This window comes from Lissotriton helveticus, chromosome 5_1 (genome assembly GCF_964261635.1).
Source record: "Lissotriton helveticus chromosome 5_1, aLisHel1.1, whole genome shotgun sequence".
NCBI classification, from domain to species: domain Eukaryota; kingdom Metazoa; phylum Chordata; class Amphibia; order Caudata; family Salamandridae; genus Lissotriton; species Lissotriton helveticus.
The window spans coordinates 443,197,717-443,217,134 of NC_136065.1; the positions used below are offsets into that span (position 1 = coordinate 443,197,717).

Below are 19,418 nucleotides of genomic sequence, written 5' to 3' on the forward strand. Positions count from 1 at the left end.
CGCCATCTAATGCAGTGTACTGACTAGTACTGTATACACTGGAGTAGCCTTCTCACTCTGTCCCATATAATGCAGAGTACTGAGCAGTAATGTATACCTTGGAGTAGCTTTGTCACTCTGTGCTATCTAATGCAGTCTACTGATTAATAGCTCTCTTGCTCTCTACCATCAAATACTGACTAGTACAGTATGTCTTGGAGTGGCTCTGTAACATTCAATACAGTGTACTAACTAGTACAGTACACCTTCTGGTAGATCTTTCGCTCTGTACTACCTAATACAGTGCACAAACAAGTACAATTTACCTTCTATAAGCTCTCTTATTCCGTATTATCCAAGACACTATTCTTGGCTAGTAGTGTATATCTTCTAGTAGCTCTCTTACTCTGCGCCATATAATGCAGTGTATTGACTAGTACGTGTACCTTCTAATAGCTCTGTAATTATGTGCCATTTAATGCAGTGTCCTGACTAGTGCAGCACACTAGTAGTAGCTCTGTTGCTCTGTATCTTCTAATGCAGTGTACTGACTAGTCCAGTGTACCTTAGAGGGTCTCTGTTACTCTGTAACATCTAATACAGTGCAATGACTAGTACGGTACACTTTCTTGTAGCTCTTTTGCAGTGTACTGACTAGTACACTGTATAATCAATCAGTCAGGGGTTTGTAAAATGCACTACTCACCCGTTAGGGTCTCAAGGGGCCGAGGAGTGGGTATGAGCAGCTCCGTTAGGGTCATTCGAAGAGACCGGTCTTGAGGTCCTTCCTGAATTGGTGCTGTCGGGCTCCGGCGGAGTTGAAGGGGGAGGTTGTTCCAGGTCTAGGCAGCGAGGTAGGAGAAGGATCATCCTCCTGCTCTGGTCTCGTAGAAGCGTGGGATGGTGACCAGGGAGAGATTGGCTCAACTGAGGTTTCTCTTGGGGGCGTGGCAGGAGAAACGGTTGTTAAGATATTGTGGTCCGATGTTGTGGAGGGCCTTGTACATGTGCGTGAGCAGCTTGAAAGTTATCCTTCTTTCGACGGGGAACCAGTGTAGATAATGGAGGTGTTGGGTGATGTGGTTGTGCCTGGGGATGTCAAGGATTAGCCTGGCTGCGGCATTCTGGATGGTCTGGAGCTTGCGTTGCCATAGGCTAGTCTGCAGGTGATAAGGGCGCGTGCGACCGTTTTTCTGGATTCGGAGGGGATCCGTTTGAATGTTTCGCAGAGTATGCGGAGGGTCTTGAAACAGGCTGAGGTGACGGCGTTCATCTGGCAAATCATTGTGAGCGATGAATCCAGTATGATGCCGAGGTTACGTGCAAGGTCTGTGGAGTTTCCAATGGCAGGGGGCCATCAGGTGTCGTCCCAATTCAGGGGGTGGAGTAGAGGATGGGAACTTCTGAATTCTCTGAGTTGAGTTTCAGGCAGCTGTTCTTCATACAGGTTGCGACGGCTTTCATCCAATCTTGGAAGTGTTGCCTGGTGATGTTGGGTTCTTTGGTGAGGGAGAGAATGAGCTGGGTGTCATCGGCTTAGGAGCCCGTGTGGAGCCCGTGGTTTCTGACAATGATAGCGAGGGGGTACCATGTAGATGTTGAAGAAGGTGGCAGGGTGCGGATGTCATCAGTGGCGGTGAGGAGGGTGGTCTCGGTGCTGTAGTTGCTGCGGAAACACGATTGGGAAGTGTCTAGGAAAATTGTTGGTTTCAATGAAGCATGCTAGCTGGGTGTTGACGGCCTTTACGATGACTTTTGCTGCAAATGGAAATGGCAAGATGGGCCTGAAGTTCTTGAGGTCTGTCAGGTCTGCGGAGGGTTTCTTGAGGAGGGGGTTGACTTCAGCATGCTTCTAGTCATCGGGGAATGTAGCGGTCTTGAGGGAGCAGTTCACAGTTTGACGTAGCTTGGGTGCGATGGCTGTGGTGGCCATGAAGAAGATGTGGGGCGGACAGAGGTCTGAGGGTGCCCCTAAGTGGGTACTCTTCATGGTCTTTAAGGTGTCTTCTGACGTGAGCAGGGTCCAGGTGAGTGTGGTCTGTTCGTTGGCGTTGCTGGGGGTGGGAGTTGAGGTGGTACAGAGCTCTTGTTCTTCGAAGTTAACGTAGAGTGTCTTGTTCTTGAGGTGAAAGAAGGAGTTGAATCGGGACTTCTGTTGTTTCGCTGCCTGGTTTGGCAATTTCTTGTATGATGGAGAAGAGTTCTTTGGAGTTGTGGAGGTTGGTGAGGCTTCTCTCTTGGAGGAAACTTTTCGTATGGCTTTGATGAGTTGGTGGAGTGCTGCTGTGGTGGCTACTCTGAAGGCTGTGCATGCCGGAGTTTTGCTGTTTCTCCAAGTCTTTTCAAGTCATTGGCAGGAGCGCAAGGATTCTTGGAGTGCCATGATGAACCAGCTTGCTTTCTTGTTGCGTCATCCTGACGCCTTCCTGAGGGCGGCGAGTGTGTTGACGCAGTTGGTGATCCATCGGTGGATGTTGCTTGCCACAGTGTTGATGTCTGGCATGGTTAGGGGTGGAGTGCTGGTGAGGGCGGATGTGAGGTGTTCTTCGGTGACTTTGTTCCTGCTTCTGCGTGGGATGTGGCACGCATGCTTGTTTGTGGTTGGTTTTCTAAAGGAGAAATGTATGCAGTGGCGTGGTGGTCAGTCCAGAGTAGTTTTGTGGTGTGGCTGAAGGAGATGCTGTTTCCTCCTGCGAAGACTGGGTCGAGTGTGTCCCCTGCTGTGTGAGTGGGGACAGAGACAAGTTGCTTCAGTCCTATGTTGGTGAGATTCTGTAGGAGAGCGGTGGTGTTGGGGTCCTCGTGGTTGTCCAGGTGGAAGTTCAGGTCTCCGAGTAGCATGTAGTCCATGGAGGCAAGTGCTTGGGGTGCAATGCGGTCAGTGATGATGTTGGTGAACGGAGTGCGGGGCCAGGCTGTCTGTAGACCAGGGTTCCAAGGAGCGTTGTTTTGGGTTTGGTCTGGACCTGGAAATCGAGATGTTACATGGTGGGTGAGGCGTCGTCCGGGTCGTTGGTTGTTATGCGAAGGGAGTTTTTGTGGATGATGGTGATGCCTCCTCCTGGGTGGGTGGCGGTCTTTTCTCACGATCTTGTATCCGTCGGGGATGTCGGTTGCGATGTCAGGTGTGGAGCTGGCGTTTGTCCAGGTCTGTGAGGAAGACAATGTCGGGCATGTGAGTGTTGAGGAGGTCCCAGATTTCTATGTCATGTCTGTGCAGTGAGAGCACGTTGAGGAGGATGCAGTTCAGTGGTTTGTGTGCGCCGGCGAGCAGGGGGCTGATGCTGGGGCCCGGAGCTGGGTGAAGGTGCGGTGGCACTTTTGGCAAGAGATCGGGCCCTGGGTGTTTCTTGGCATCGAGAGCTTGCAGTTGTTGCTGCATCCGGGGTTAAGAGCATGGAGGGTGTTGGTGTCATACTGGTGGTGAGTTGGGGACCAGGGACCTTGGTGATGGGTGCAAATGGGAGAAGATGGGCTTGCCTTTGGTGTGCCAGTGGTGCCCCCGCTGCACGCGGTGGCAGCGGCCGCTATTAAGTAGGGCTCGGGGGAGGGTGGTCAGCTGGTAGCGACACGCTGGGGGGGAGGGGCCGCGGGGCAGCAGCACCAGGGAGCGCGGGAAAAGGGACAAAAACAGAAGCAAAGAGAGAGAAAAGCAAAAACAGAAAGAGCAAAAGATAAAGGCCAAAACAGATAGAGCACAAAGAAGGAAACAGGCACAGAGAACAGAGCGGAATAGCAGCACAGCAGAGTGCTTGTCGGTGCCTCGAGCCTCCGCACAGAAACTCCAATATCCACAGGAACGAAGCAAGAGTCTTTCCTCTCCCCTGAGATCCTGTCACCCTCTGTTAATATACTCAGAAGGGTAGAGCAGTATCCCTAGGGAGTGAAGAAACTCAGTCGAACCACCTAGGAACTTCCTGACCAATCCAAAGGGACGATGGGGCAAAGCAAGAGGTAAAAGGAACATGCAGCAATAGACAAGAGTAAAAAGGACAGGTTAAGGAAAATACTCTATTAAACTACAAGTATTATTGACTCTTTCATAGGCTCGGACTGTGTACTTTCACATACTCACAATGGTCATTATACAGGTGGTGATTGTAAGGAAAGTTACTATTCAATCCATAAGAAAGGAAATAGAAACCAGAGAATTCCCTAGACAGGGTGAATTTGACTTGCCACCAGTCTATTTCAAAGGCATACGTCTGCCAATGTTCCCAGCTGACGCAGTCTCGGTATACACCATCTCACAGATCCTACCAGGGCAGGCAGTGTAACTTCACTCACCCTATTAGAGCATAGAGCGATATAATCAATCCATAAAAAAATGACACAGCAGTTGTAAATTCCTTGGGACTCCTGTGACTCGACCTTTGCGGAGTCTCAATATAAAACCGAAAATTAGCTCAGTGTTGGTTCATACTTTACTTCCAATGTCCTTGGGTAATTAAAGGCAGCGGCGTGTGAGAGCAACCTTGCTCTTTTCAGGATTGACGGGAAAACATACAGCCAGTGCTTCCTCGCGCACTAGAGAAAAAAGCCAACAAAATTAGGAATCAGCGCTTACAGGTGAAAGCAACCAAAGAACTGAGAGCAGTGTGACCTCTTGCATGCAGTCAGAAAGGGCTTGAAAGAAAATAGATCGTCCTCCTGCTTGCCGGTGAAACTGATCAACACTGAGCACAGCTCGTCCTCGCGCTTGCGGTCAGAAAGGATTAAAAAAAGAAAACATCGCGTCCTTGCGCTCGCGGTCAGAAAGGATTTAAAAACCGGTGCAAACAACAGTGCTTCCTAGCGCAATAGAAGAGAGGTTCCACAAGCAGTCGCGCAAGAACTCACTGTCCACGACTTCTTAGTAAGCAAGAAAGGCCACTTTATAAAGACAGGTGTGAAACAAAACATCTGACCAACATATTTCATTTATTTAATTATTAAACCAAAATTCTTTAAGCTTAACTAAGCATCCTTACCAAGAGTAAACCTCCCACCAAGTTAACCCTAACTAACCCAGAAGCAACTAACTCTTGTAGATACCCCTTCCTTTCCTTTAACTGCCCTTTGAGAATGGACCAACCCGCTCCAGGCTGCCCACCCCCCACTAAAAACCCGCCTATAAAAAGAAAATTCAACCTGTCTTAGCGTGGCAAGCCTAACAAAAATAAAAAAAACAGGACCTAAAGCACTGAAAATAAAAAAGGCCTAAAGGGAAAAAAGAGGGAAGGGTGGGTGGGGCAAAACAAGCTCCGTCACCCGCCTCCCACTATCAGAGCCCTTTCCCGCCCTACTATGGCCCTAAATATAGCCTCTGTCCCTCTGCCTAATTGCAACCTGTCCGCGGCCAGCCCTCGCACGAACCTACCCAGGGAGAGACTGGCTCGCGCACGGGTCTCCCTGGGTCCCCCCTCGCGCAAGAAGTCACTGTCCACGACTTCTTAGTAAGCAAGAAAGGCCACTTTATTAAGACAGGTGTGAAACAAAACATCTGACCAACATATATAATTTATTTAATTATTAAACCAAAATTCTTTCAGCATCCTTACCAAGAGTAAACCCCCCACCAAGTTAACCCTAACTAACCCAGAAGCAACTAACTCTTGTAGATACCCCTTCCTTTCCCTTAACTGCCCTTTGAGGATGGACCAACCTGCTCCAGACTGCCCACCCCCCATTAAAAACCCGCCAACCAGGAAAACCTTTAGAGTTTTCCTGCCCCACCTGAAAGAGCAAATTAAAACTGACTCTGAGAGCACCATAACTGAACATCCAAAACTTTGGCAATCAAATCACGTAATTCTAATAAATAAATAGACTGTCCCAACTGGGAAAGGTGAACCCCATCCTCATGAAACGAATGTCGTTCAGAAACCTGTAAATGAGGATGAGCCAAACTGTAAATGCTTAGTTCCTTACAAAAAAGTCTCATAGAACGGTTCAGTTTCCTCCTTGCTCTGTCCATAGCTGTGTGATTTCGTGCTCCATTCCATAATAGTCATGGCACAAATTCCGTCCGTATCACCATGGCGCTCGCCCAGGCGTCTTTGATGACTTCAAGATCCATCTTCATCAATGTTAGCAAAGTCAGACCAGATAAAGATACCAAATCGTTTTCACCCAGGTGAATTACTAGCAAGTCTGGCGGACCCCCTCCTCCCTCACAAAGTACAGATAAAAAAGGAAACAATCCCCCCAACGCATTCCCCCTTTACCATGCCAAAAGACCTCATGTGTTAAACTGCTGGGACCCAGAGACCTCCTACAAATTTGTCGTTCTGCAGAGACTGCGGCCCATTTCACGAAGGAATGTCCCACAATCCATACCCTTCGTTTATCTCTGACCATCCTGTGCAAAGGACCTAGGAGAAAAAACACATATTAACAAAAGACGAAGGTGGACTATTTTCTAACATATTTCTCGCAGCATCTCGACCTCCATCTCCCAATTCTGCGTATCTGAGACCAGTCCCACCCCAACCTGGCAGCCTCAGTCGCCGCGCCAATCCTAAAAGAGTGAGTTCCAATATGGAAAAGATGCCGCCACAAAGTCAACAGCACCTTCCGTAACACGGCCAATAACTGGTAAACAGAAATTGAGCTGCCATCCGCATGGCAAAAGATAACACCCGGCCTAAAAGCAGAGGAATCCATGAAAACCTCCCATTCCTGAACCGGGCAACAAGAATCCAAACCACTCCTCCCCAAGAAAACCCATTTACCCCTACCCAACTGATACGTTTTAGAAACTCGTAGCCAAAGTCGTAACCTATCCCCTTCCAAAACAACCTCATTACAATTCATGCCTGACCTGTTCCGCAAACCCAAGAGTTCTGAAGCCCGAAATGCCCCAAAAAATAACCACACAAAACACAACCTAAATTTGACGCACGCAGAAGCATCGTAACAGCAAGAAGGTAACTGGGACAACATTTGCTGAAGTAAATCAAAAGTGACAGGCTGCCTCAGCCGCTTAGAACCAGCCTGTAGCCTACCCAAACCTTTCAAAACCTTTTTGACCAAAACACCCCCCACCTGAGCTGCCCATAAAAAGAGATCCCTGTCAGTTTACCAGAGATAGTGTTGTGTGAAAGGCCTCTGTCAACCAAGTGTAAAACAAAACTCAACAAAAACTGCTCCTCAGACAACCCCCCTTTTGGAAAAGAAAACTCATAACCAAATCTAAAAAATTCCTGCCATGCTTGCAAGTAACTCCGCCGAGTAGAAACAGCCACTGAATTCTCGACCAACTGGGCGACCCTCAATCCTCCCAGGCCCATACGTACTGTGCGAGCTGTGTCTGCTCGAGATCTGCCCCAGGAGCCAGTCTGCGGAATTCCTTTCACTGAAATCGAGATAGAGCGTCTGCTATACAATTTGTGGTCCCCGGAATATGTCTTGCTTTGAAAACTATATTCAGCTGCAGACACCTCAACATGAAAGCACGCAACAGCTTCAGCACACGCAAATCCCTTGCTTTTTGTCTGTTAATCAATTCCACTACTGACAAATTATCCACATGGAATAACACAGTTCTGTTCCTGAATTCTTCACCCCAGATGCACAGCGCCACCAGCAAAGGGAACAACTCCAAAAAGGCAATACTGCGACCCTGACTCTGCCAGTGAACAGGCCAGCTTGCAGCACACCAGCGTCCCTCCCAGAATATGCCAAATCCCAGGGCACCAGAAACATCAGTGTAAATTTGTACCTGCCAAATCGTGTCTTCATCCGCAAAAGACAAAGGCACGCCATTCAAATCTTTCAGAAAAGTCCACCATATGGACAGATCCGCCCTGACCGCTGCTGTGATACGCACACGATGATGTGGAAGATACGCCCCAGACAAGGACATACCCAACAGTCTATAAAATGTCCTACCTGCTCGAACCACTCTACATGCGAAGTTCAAGTATCCCAACAATTTCTGCACCTTTTTGAGTTCCAACTTAAGCTCTTCCACAACAAACAACAAAAATGCTGACATTTCCTGAACCTTGCTGCTGGGCAGCCGCGCAACCATGTCCAGAGTATCACTTTCGATCCCCAAAAAGGTTAAAGTGGTACATGGACCTTCTGTCTTGTCAGGAGCCAGAGGCACACCCAGCCTCTCAGTCATGGCCTGGAAAGACTGCAACGCCAACTGACACTGCCCAGAATGCCGCTCACCTATGAAAAGGAAATCATCCAGATAGTGACAGACCAGCCTATGACCACTCATGAAAGTGAAACGCCCCTGCAAAAAGGTACTGAAAGTTTCGAATAATGCACAGGACACTGAACATCCCATCGACAAGACCCTTGAAAATGCATTCCCAGCAGGGCAAAATCAGAAGGGTGAATAGGCAAAACACGGAAAGCCGATTGGATGTCACTTTTCGCCAACTGTGCTCCTTGTCCCACAGATCTCACCAGCCCCAATGCATCATCCACCGAAGCGTAGGACACACTAGAATCTTCTGGGGAAATAAAGTAATTGATGGAGGATCCCTCAGGCCAGGACAAGTGGTGTATAAGCCGGAATTCACCAGCTGCCTTTTTAGGCACCACACCCAGAGGTGAAACAATCAAATCAGGCAAAAGACAGTGTACAAAAGGACCAGCAATCCTGCCTGCATCAAGTTCAGCGTCCAATTTTTTCTGTACAACCTGAGGACTCTCTTTTGCGGACTTCAAGTTATCCGACCACCTACCTTGCCGGGGCCCCCGGTAACCAATCTTGAAACCCACCTTGAAACCCCAGGACAAACGTTTTGCCGCATCAGAGTCCGGATAATCCTGCAACCACTGGTCTAAAAGCACCACCTTAATAGGAGTAGGAGCCCTTTGGGACAAACTGAGAAGACTGGCCTCTGCCCCCTTGACCCCTACCTTGGTCACCAAAACGCTGTCCCGGGAAACATTGTGTGAGAGGGTGCCTGCCCCCACATTGCGAGCACTCATGTTTATATTTACAGTACTGTCTGGTGCAAAAACCTTTGTTATAGTGCCAGCATGCACCGGACGTCGCTGACTGCCCCCTGCCCATAACCCCCGCCCCATACTGAGCGGGACGAAATTGAAAGGGGCGATAAGTCACCGGCAACCCACTAGCCGTGTGAGTAGTCGCCGGCGGCTGGGCAGAAGCCATCCACTGTAACCAGAGCTCAGCATCCTCATCCCCCCCAAGAACGCTCAGGGAACAAACTCATCCTAGCACGGAATTCCTCGTCATACGAAAGCCAAGCATAGCCTCCAAAATAACTGTGTGCCTTCCTAATGACATCCACATACTTGAACATCGCCACCGCCTTATCCTGATGTTGCTCGCAGTAAGCACTAGCATAGATCAAAAAAGCAGACGTCCAATTCTCAATTGACTTCGGGTCCCTAGGCCGCCGAGCCAACTCCCACTCCTCCTCTTTAGACCCATCCTTGGCCTGAATATCGCAATGAAGTAATTTAAAGACATCAACAAATTCATTACGCCAACTCCTAGATTTCGTCTTTTCGGACAAATGAGAACCCAAGGGCATACCAATGCCCGTATAAGGCAATTTCTTATGTATGTTCTTATCCTCTTCCACCTCATCCTTGGATTTAGCAGCATCCCCAGCCTGCCCATTCGTAACATTGGCAGCATTCCCAACATGCTTTTCACTCTCCGCAGCCTGCCGCACAAGTAGCGTAGTAGCTGCAACTTGCTCCCCAATCACTGCATCCCCAAAACCAATAGATTGAGTACTCTTAGCGGGAAGACTCTCCCCTTGCTGCCAAACAGACCACCAACCTGCCTTACCTTGTGGCAACTGTGACAACTTCTGTTGAAACAAAGCGGGGTCCCCTTGTCTTGACTTGTTCGCCGAGGATAGTCGTACTTTTGCGTGGTCTGCACCTGACTCCTGCAAAATACGAAGAACATTGGATTGCCCCAACCCACCCGTCTGAACAGTTGCTGCAATATTGCCCACATCACCATCACGTAATTCACCCTCTTCCAAATCATCATCATCAATATCCAATGATATCACATCTCCATGACACACATAATCCCCACTGCCACCAGGCATCTCCCCATCTCCAACGTCCCCATCATAAAATTCCCATTGAATATCTTCATTGCGCACTGCGCCGGTCGAAAAAGAAGAGGAGTCTGCTCCAGATCCCTCTCCTGAGTGCCCCCCCTCCAGACGTAACCGCCACCTGTTGAGTCCGCAACTTGCGTTTACCAGCCGAAGGTCTGCGCACTGCAGCCGTATCCTTGCTTCTGGAGCCGCTCAAGCCCTTTTGCGTCACGCCGAAGGACCCAACAGCCCCCTCTGTACCCTGTGGAACGACTGCGGAGTCTGCACCGACCCAATCCATACCCACTGGCCGCACCCTTGCCCAAGGCCCGCCTCCGGACCGAGAGAGTCAAAACTCGCCGCAAGGGGAACAGGCAACCGCGCCTGTGGAAACAACAGCCGGGAACCAGTAACAGACCCACCACCCAACTGGCAAGAGGGAGTAAGGAAGGGGCTCGAGGTGGACGGTGGGAGCACCTGTGAAGCAGCAGGGGGTGAGAATGAGTCAGCAGCCATAAAAACTGTGGGCCCAGGCAAATCGAATCTCTTTGGAAGACCACCAGAGTTACTTAAATCAGCACAAGGGGGGACCTCCCTCGTGCCCTGACAACAAACCCGACTGGGGGGCTACCTGGTCATGGCAAACACTCAGGGACTGCGGAGGAGGATATGCCAAAACATAGGTCTGCCCATTGAGCTGGATACACTGTGCACTGTCCTGGCCGGCAGCACTGCTCAAAGGAAAAACAGGGGCACTAGGAAAAGCAGAGACCGGCAAACACGGGCTAGGAGGGACCACCAGACTCCTCCCTTGCATTCCCCTGGCCCTCGAAACAGACCAGGCCAAGCTGAGGGAAACCCCGCCCCGCAAATGCGTAGCCCGCCCACCAGGCCGCCCCCGCCGCCCACCAGCCGCTCCCCTCGCGCACACCGCTCCCGAGGGAGCAAGACATACCTCATTGGAAGCGGCCAGAGGCGCGGGGGGGTCGGTAACAGCCAGAGCAGGCCCCGCCTCGGTGTCGACCCGACACCAGGCATGGCCGCGTCGCCGTCGTCCTCGTCTGCCTGCGAGGACAAGCAGGCAGACACAGCCTTGAAAACACCACCAGACGGCTTCCAGGCCGGGCGCTGAGGCCCCACCCCTGCCAAACCGGAAACGCCAGGGACCAAAAGATCCTCCCGGCCCGCCGCTCGCCGGGCCAGAATGGTCCTCTGCACCTCCGGAGTCGCCTCCAATGCAGTCGCCAGGTCAAGAAGGTAACAGAAATCCCCAAACACGGACGCAAAACAAGCTCCGTCACCCGCCTCCCGCTATCAGAGCCCTTCCCGCCCTACGCTGGCCCTAAATATAGCCTCTGTCCCTCTCCCTTATTGCCACCTGTCCGCGGCCAGCCCTCACGCGAACCTACCCAGGGAGAGACCGGCTCGCGCACGGCTCTCCCTGGGTCCCCCTATCCAGGGCACTGCAAGTGTGGAGAGGAGAGTCAGAGATTCTAACAGGAAACAGAGGCGTGGTCCAAACAGGAAGTCAAGCCAAGCACTAGGGACCGGGCTCTCACAGATAATAAGCTGTGTTGGTCAGCTGACAGGACCCCTGTGCAGTATGGGAAAGCACACCAGCCACCTACCTCTCAGATGCATTATGGAAGGGGTAGTCTTTGACCTATGATGAAAACAAGCTACCAGAAGCCTGGATGAGGTGCAGGCAGGAGACTGCGGGTGGACGAGGGCCTAGAACACCTGCCTTGCACGGAGCTTGGGCTCAAGGGCAGTCCCTCAATGGTGGAGCTGCGCCGGGTGAGAGCAGTGATACTGACCAGAAAGGTCAGTGGTCTTGTTCTGTCACTCTGCATCTATTATCTCTCTCACTCTGTACCATCTAATGCAATGTACTGACTAGCAATTATACCTTCTTGTAGCTCTTCTACTCTTCACCATCCAATGCAGTGTACTGAGTAGTACTGTATACCATGGTATAGCTCAGTTACTCTGTGGCAATTAACCCGGTGTACTCACTAGTTCAATCAATCAATCAATCATTTGTAAAGCGCACTACATACCCGCGAGGGTCTCGAGGTGCTGGGGGGGGGGGGGGCGCTACTGATCGAACAGCCAGGTCTTGAGTATCCTCCTGAAGGTCAGATGGTCTTGGGTCTGTCGTAGGCTCAGTGGGAGGGTGTTCCATGTCTTGGCGGCGAGGTGGGAGAAGGATCTCCCATCGGTGGTTGTTCTTCGGATGCGCGGGACGGTGGCGAGTGAGAGGTCGGCGGAGCGTACTGGCGGTTGGGGATGTAGAAGGAGAGCAGTCTGTTGAGGTATGCTGGGTCAGTCTTGTGGAGGGCCTTGTGTGCGTGGGTGAGGTGCTTGAAGGATATCCTCTTGTTGACGGGGAGCCAGTGCAGGTTTCTCAGGTGGGGGGGTGATGTGGCCGTGGCGTGGTACGTCGAGGATCAGTCGTGCCGAGGAGTTTTGGATGCGTTGTAGTCGTTTGATGAGCTTGGTCGGGGCTCCCCTCGTAGAGGGCCTTCCGTAGTCGAGTCTGCTGCTGACGAGGGCCTGGGTGACTGTCTTTCTTGTATCTGTTGGTATCCATCTGTAGGAGGAGACTGCGTTGACTTGCTTGGTCATTGAGACCAGTGTGCCTTGCAGTAGTTCTGTCACTCTGTGACATCTAATGCAGTACATGTGTAATGTATACCTTCTAGTACCGCTGGTACTCCGTACCATCTTGTACAGACTTGTACATTAGATTTCAGTACCTCTGTTACTCTGTGCCATCTTATGCAGTGCTAGTACTGTATACCTTGTAATAGCTCTCTTACTCTGTACCACAGTGCACTAACAAGTACTGTATACCTTCGAGTAGCTCTCTCACTCTGTGCAATCTAATACTGTGTACTGACTAGTACTGTATGCCTTGGAGTAACTCTTTCACTCAGTACCATCTGATGCATTGTACTGAGTAGTACTGTCTACCTTGGAGTAGCTCTGTCACTCTGTGCCATCTTATGCAATGTACTGACTAGGACTGTATACCTTCTATTAGCTCTGGTACTCTGTACCATTTAATATTCAGTACTGACTAGTACAATATGCCTTGGACTAATTATGTTATTCTGTACTATTTATTGCAGTGTGCTCAGTAGTACAGTATACCTTGCTATAGCTCTGTTACTCTGTTCCATCTAATGCAGTGTACCGACTAGTACAGTATGCCCTGGAGTGGCTCTGTCTGTCTGTCACATTAAATACAATGTACTGACTAGTACAGTACACCTTCTGATAGATCTTTTGCTCTGTACAATCTAATGCAGTGTACGGACTAGTTCAATATATATTCTATTAGCTCTCCTACTCTTTAATATCCAATGTAGTGTATTGGCTAGTACTGTATACCTTTCAGTAGCTCTGCCACTCTGTGCCATCTAGTCCAGTGTACTGACTAGTACAGTGCCCTATCTGGTGTAGTGTTCGGTGTAGTACAGTGTGCGCAGTGTCTGTGTCTAGTACGGTGCGTGGTGCAGTGTAGTGTGTAGTAGAATGTCCTGTCTATATAGCGTAGTGTAGTATGCCTCATGTGTGGTAGTGTGATGTAGTGTAGCACGCCTCGTGAGGGATAGTGTAGTATGCCTTATGTGTGATGTGTTGTATGTGCTGCGTGTTGCAGTGTAGTGTGTAGTAGAATGTCCTATGTAGCGCAGTGTACGGTGTAGTGTGTGCTCTAGATGAATGTGTGCTTTAGTATAGTGAGCAGTCTAGTGCTGTGCATTTTAGTGTAGTGTGCAGTCTTGTGTCTTGCGCTTTAGTGTAGTGAGCAGTATTGTGCCGCTCGCTGTAGTGTAGTGAGTAGTCTAGTGCTGTGCGCTTTAGCGTAGTGAGCAGTCTAGTGCTGTTCGCTTTAGTGTAGTGAGCAGTCTAGTGCTGTTCGCTTTAGTGTAGTGAGGTAGTGAGAAGTCTAGTGCTGTGCGCTTTAGTGTAGTGAGCAGTCTATTGCTGTGCATTTTAGTGTAGTGCGCAGTCGAGTGCCTTGCGCTTTAGTGTAGTGATCAGTCTAGTTCCGCTCGCTTTAGTGTAGTGCATTGTGTTTTAGTATAGTGAGCGGTCTATTGCTGTGTGTTTTAGTGTAGTGAGCGGTCTATTGCTGTGTGTTTTAGTGTAGTGAGCGGTCTATTGCTGTGTGTTTTAGTGTAGTGAGCAGTCATGTGTCTTGTGCTTTAGTGTAGTGAGCAGTCTAATGCTGCACGCTTTAGTGTAGTGAGCAGTCTAGTGCTGTGCGTTTCAGTGTAGTGAGCAGTCTAGTGCTGTGTGTTTTAGTGTAGTGAGCAGTCTAGTGCTGTGTGTTTTAGTGTAGTGAGCAGTCTTGTTTCTTGCACTTTAGTGTAGTGAGCAGTCTAGTGCTGTGCACTTTAGTGTAGTGAGGTAGTGAGCAGTCTAGTGCTGTGCGCTTTAGTGTAGTGAGCAGTCTAGTGCTGTGCGTTTTAGTGTAGTGAGCAGCCTAGTGCCTTGCGCTTTAGTGTAGTGATCAGTCTAGTTCCGCTCGCTTTAGTGTAGTGCATTTTGTTTTAGTGTAGTGAGCGGTCTATTGCTGTGTGTTTTAGTGTAGTGAGCAGTTGTGTGTCTTGTGCTTTAGTGTAATGAGCAGTCTAGTGCTGTGTGCTTTAGTGTAGTGAGCAGTCTAATGCTGCGTGCTTTAGTGTAGTGAGCAGTCTAGTGCTGTGCGTTTCAGTGTAGTGAGCAGTCTAGTGCTATGCGTTTTAGCTTTAGTGCCGCACGCTTTAGTGTAGTGAGCAGTGTAGTGCTGCACGCTTTAGTGTAGTGAGCAGTCTAGTGCTGCGCTCTTTCCTGCAGTGAGCAGTCTAGTGCTGCTCTCTCTAGCACAGCCTGCGCCTTCCAGATGTGGTGTAAATTAATCATATGTAAAACAGCAGCAGTAATTACAGCCTTTCTTTGTGTTTTTAAATCTCTCATTCTGATTCTCTTCTCTGCAGTGATGGTGACTCTGGATCCTGACACAGCTTATCCAGAGCTCCTCCTGTCTGAGGGGGGGAGGCGTGTGAGACGGATGGACACAGCACAGCCCCTGCCGGACACCCCCGAGAGATTCACCAACTACCGCTGTGTGCTGGGGAGCGAGGGTTTCACCTCCGGCAGACATTACTGGGAGGTGCAGCTGCTGCAGGAGGGGGACGGGTGGCATATGGGGGTCGCAGCAGAGTCTGTGGACAGGAAGCAATACTTCACATGGTCACCTAAGGGGGGAGTATGGGCTGTGGGGTGGTGGAAGAGTCAGTACAGGGCTCTCACCTCCCCTGAGACCCCTCTGTCCCCTGCTGAGAATCCCCTGAAGCTGGGGATGTATCTGGACCACGAGGCGGGGCGGCTGTCCCTGTACAATGCTGACTCCATGGAGCTTCTCTACTCCTACCCGCAGGCCCCCTTCACACAGAGGCTCTTCCCGTACTTCTGGCTCGGGAGAGGAGCGGAGCTGAAGCTGGAGTGAGAGTTGCAGGGAGCTTCAGCCCCTCATCTTTCCCCCCCCCCCCCCCGCGCAGTGATAATGTGACCAGGAGCACAAGCAGATACGCTTTTAAATAATACAACGCTCCCTTTGGGGATAAGTCCCTTGGGGGGGCAGTAACTCCAGTGACTGGAAAAAAGGTTTCTTTCATGTAGATTTATTAATGTGTAGATGTCAGCCAACCCCATGTGCAGAGCCCCGCTCCCCTTCAACTGTCATGTGCAGTTTAAACCCCAACATTCCAAAGAATCTTCAAACACCAACATTCCAAAGAATCTTCAAACACCAACATTTCGAAGAATCTTCTTCACAAAGACCCTCCCACATGTTGCCATGACAACCAGAAGCCTCATGTGAAACTGGCTGCTACATATCTCTTTTCCTTGTACAATTTACCTGACCCCTATCTGTCTTTGATAAGCTACAACCTATGGTGTTGAGGAGCTTTAGGATTTGAGAGCTGTATTCCGTAACCACTGTTTGAGAAGTGGCAGATCCCGAGTCAGTCTATACAAAAACATCTGCTTGTATCGCAATAGACCATAGTGGAACTGTATTGGTACTTTTTTCCCCCAGGTGGAGTGGCTCTTGCGAGGGCTTCATATCTGGCAGGTCCTGAGGAAGGTGGCATTCCATCATTTTGCAGCCACCGAAACGTGTCGACCACTGCCTTGATAACATCCTGCTATATGCAGTTGTTGTATTTGGTCCTTCCAATTACATGGTCACTCTGTAGTTGAGTTCCCCAGATATGTTATGATGGGGAAGGTCTGTCTGGGTTGTGTGAGTATGGTTTGAATGGTGGTGTGTGAATTTGGTTATATTCCTCTACCTGGGTTTGTATTATCTATTTTGTAATTATTGTCTTCTCTCTTTTGTGATTATGGATGAATTTATAACTGATGTTGATGAAAACAAAATACCAAAAAAAAGTACAATGATGAAAACATTTTTGATAAAAGAAATGAAATAAAACAATATATTTTTGTAACTGTTGGAGTAGTTGTTTATTGATTAAACAATTTTGTCTTGGGTGCTCACACTATGTATTTAGATTAAGTCGTGTGTATAATAATTTGAGGTCTAGAGTGAGTTCCTTTTTTCGTGTTGTGCCTCTAACTCCAAAGCCAGCTCTGCCCAGATTTTTTTAGATCCCTTCATTCAAACGCAATAGGTTTTTGTAGCGCTGGTATTCTAAACTCACAGTTTTGGAGGTGCTTTCATAAGTGAAATGGAAGAAAATGGACGATCACTGAAGTCAAATATTTGTCTAGGATCACAAAATTTGGTTTCGCAGTGAAGCCACAATTAATCCAGGTGTTCTAGTTTGCCTTTGGACAAATTACCTATTAAATGGGTATCTCTTTGTCTCTCCTTTTTACCTTAAATGTTAATGCTTTTGTGATCCATCACCTGTGAATTATGCTGCTATTTCTTCGCCAGGGTTTAAAACTTCTTTCTGTGGACAGTGTTTTTGTAACGTGAGCATGACGAGGCCAGTGAAGATATATCACAATACAGAACTATTTTTTTAAACATTGCAGTTCCTAAACTGCAAATATTCCTTTTAAAAAAAAAATTTTATTAACCAAGAGAAGGCATCAAGTAAAAACCAATACAATACATGTCATATGGAAAAGGAAACAAAAAAACAGTCATCTGATATAATCCCGAAAAGAAAAGTTACAAAAACAAATAATGGAGGAAAAAGTATAGCAATTTATAATTTAATTAAAAAAATACGTCCCCAAATTGCGGTACATTTTACCATAGAACAAGCACCTCTCGACACAGCCAATGATGATTCCATATCATAAATCTGTTTTACTAACAGCCACCAATCCATCACAGGTGGAGGTTTCGGTGATATCCACACCCTAGCTATAACAAATCTTGCTACAACTAATAGAATAGAAAACAAATTATTATCATTTAAATTCCTAGCGCTATATCCCATCATAACCTCAGAGGTCAACAAAGGTAGTTCTATCCCTAGCTTTTGATGTAGAACATCCCCGACTTTCTGCCAAAATATTGTTAGTTCTGGGCATGTTAGAAACATATGTTTAATGTCTACCACATATAAATCACATTTTGGACATTTTGTACGTTCACTATTAGCATTATTACCCGATGACCATTTTACAATTCTATCTGGAGTATAATATAAAAGACAGATCATACGATATTGTTGCAGTCTTACAATTGTTGCATGTACTGCTTTGTCTATAACACTCAGAGCCTGTGAAATAATACCAGCCCCTACCGGAACCCCCAATATTCCACTCCACCGTTCCGCCAATCTCCCACAATCGTTGGGTCTCCCAATACTAAGCCATTTATAAGCTCTGCTTAGCATAGATTTTGATTCAATTGTATTGAGAAAACCCCATATCACCGAGTCATTTGTATTTTCCAATTTTAGATTTCTCAGAAAGAAATCTTGTATCTGATAATACTTTAAAAGCATAGACCCCGGTAGCTTATGTTTTTTCTGTAAACTCTCAAACGAGACAATGCCATTATAGTCGTACAAATCTCACATACAGTTAACTCCGTTTCTAGCCCAATTCCTGCATACCGAATCATGGAATATTTGGGGTAATCCTGGACCTGCCAGAGAGGTAGTTCTGTATGATAGCAGGTAATTTTCTTGCTCAGCAGAATGGAGCGCCAGACACATACATCATCTCTTATGGTCTTGAATTTAACCCTTTCCAAATAATTAGGGTCGTTAAGTCTGTACAAAAACAGATAGCTCTCACCCCCCAAAATAAACTTATGGCTGAAAATAGTGCTGGCTGCGTTAATAAGGCTACGTAAACGGATAAAACACGCTGCCCAAAAATATGTTTTAAAATCGGGGAACTCTAGACCCCCTTGACTAAAGGGAAATTTTAAGCGGTCTATTGCTCGTCGTGCCTTCCTATATCCCCATATAAAACTACTTAATATTCCATCCAATTTTTAAAAGAATATATTTGAAACGTGTAATGGAATGGAACGAAAAAGATATAGAAACTTAGGCAGAATTTTCATTTTGATAATATTAACTCTACCAATAATCCCAATCGGTAATTTATGCCATTTTTTAGAGTCCTATTCGTCTCTTCTAGTAATGCGTCATAATTCAATGACAAAATACGGTTGATCCGTGTTGTTATCCTGACACCTAAATAGATAGCCGTTTGACAAGTTCCAGGTACTGGAATCACACATTTATAATTAAGAAGAACTTGCGTCTTACTAACATTTAATTTATAGCCTGAAATTAAGCCAAACTGTCACGTTAATTCTGTTATAATATTCAGTGCTTCTACCGGTACTGTTGAGAAAACCGATATGTCGTCTGCATAAGCGACAACCTTCAGAAAATTCACACTTGATTTAAAATCCCTTATTTGAACATCATTTTGCAAAACTGAAATATATGGCTCTATATGCAGAGCAAATAATAAAGGTGAAAGAGGGCATCCCTGACGGGTACATCACAACATGGGAAAATAGAGGACTGCAGCCCCAAAAAAGCCAATTTAGCGCATGGTTTGCCTAATCATAAAACATGGCATGGCCTTTTAGCCAATAATATACACGTTGTATCCCAAGCAGATTAGAACAATCGTATTGTGCAAATTATGAGTCCAGATGAAACAATACAATCCAGATAAGTGTTAATCTTCTTCTTTAATGTTCAAAACAGCGTCCTTTTGAGTTCTAGCCAACACGTGTTTCGTCTAATTAGCAGTATGTGCATACAGACTTCATCAGGGCTAGAATATAAACAAATACAATAATTACTAACTGACTTTGTAAATGCAGAACACATCTTAAGTGATAAAGAAGAGAGACAATGTTAACCTCAACCCAGTGACATCATGAGCAAAAAG

The 19,418-nt window shown here is 47.6% G+C and overlaps 1 protein-coding gene across 1 annotated transcript in view; it reads left to right on the forward strand.

Annotated features, from left to right (window-relative positions):
* The window catches only part of LOC144753201 (E3 ubiquitin-protein ligase TRIM39-like), an 85,350-nt gene extending 69,290 nt beyond the window's left edge, over positions 1-16,060 (forward strand). Inside the window, exon 6 of the mRNA XM_078640962.1 lies at positions 15,002-16,060. Coding sequence (XP_078497088.1) covers positions 15,002-15,513 — 512 coding nt within the window. The 3' untranslated portion in view covers positions 15,514-16,060. The remainder of the gene's footprint in view (positions 1-15,001) is intronic.
* The last annotated feature ends 3,358 nt before the right edge of the window (positions 16,061-19,418 follow it).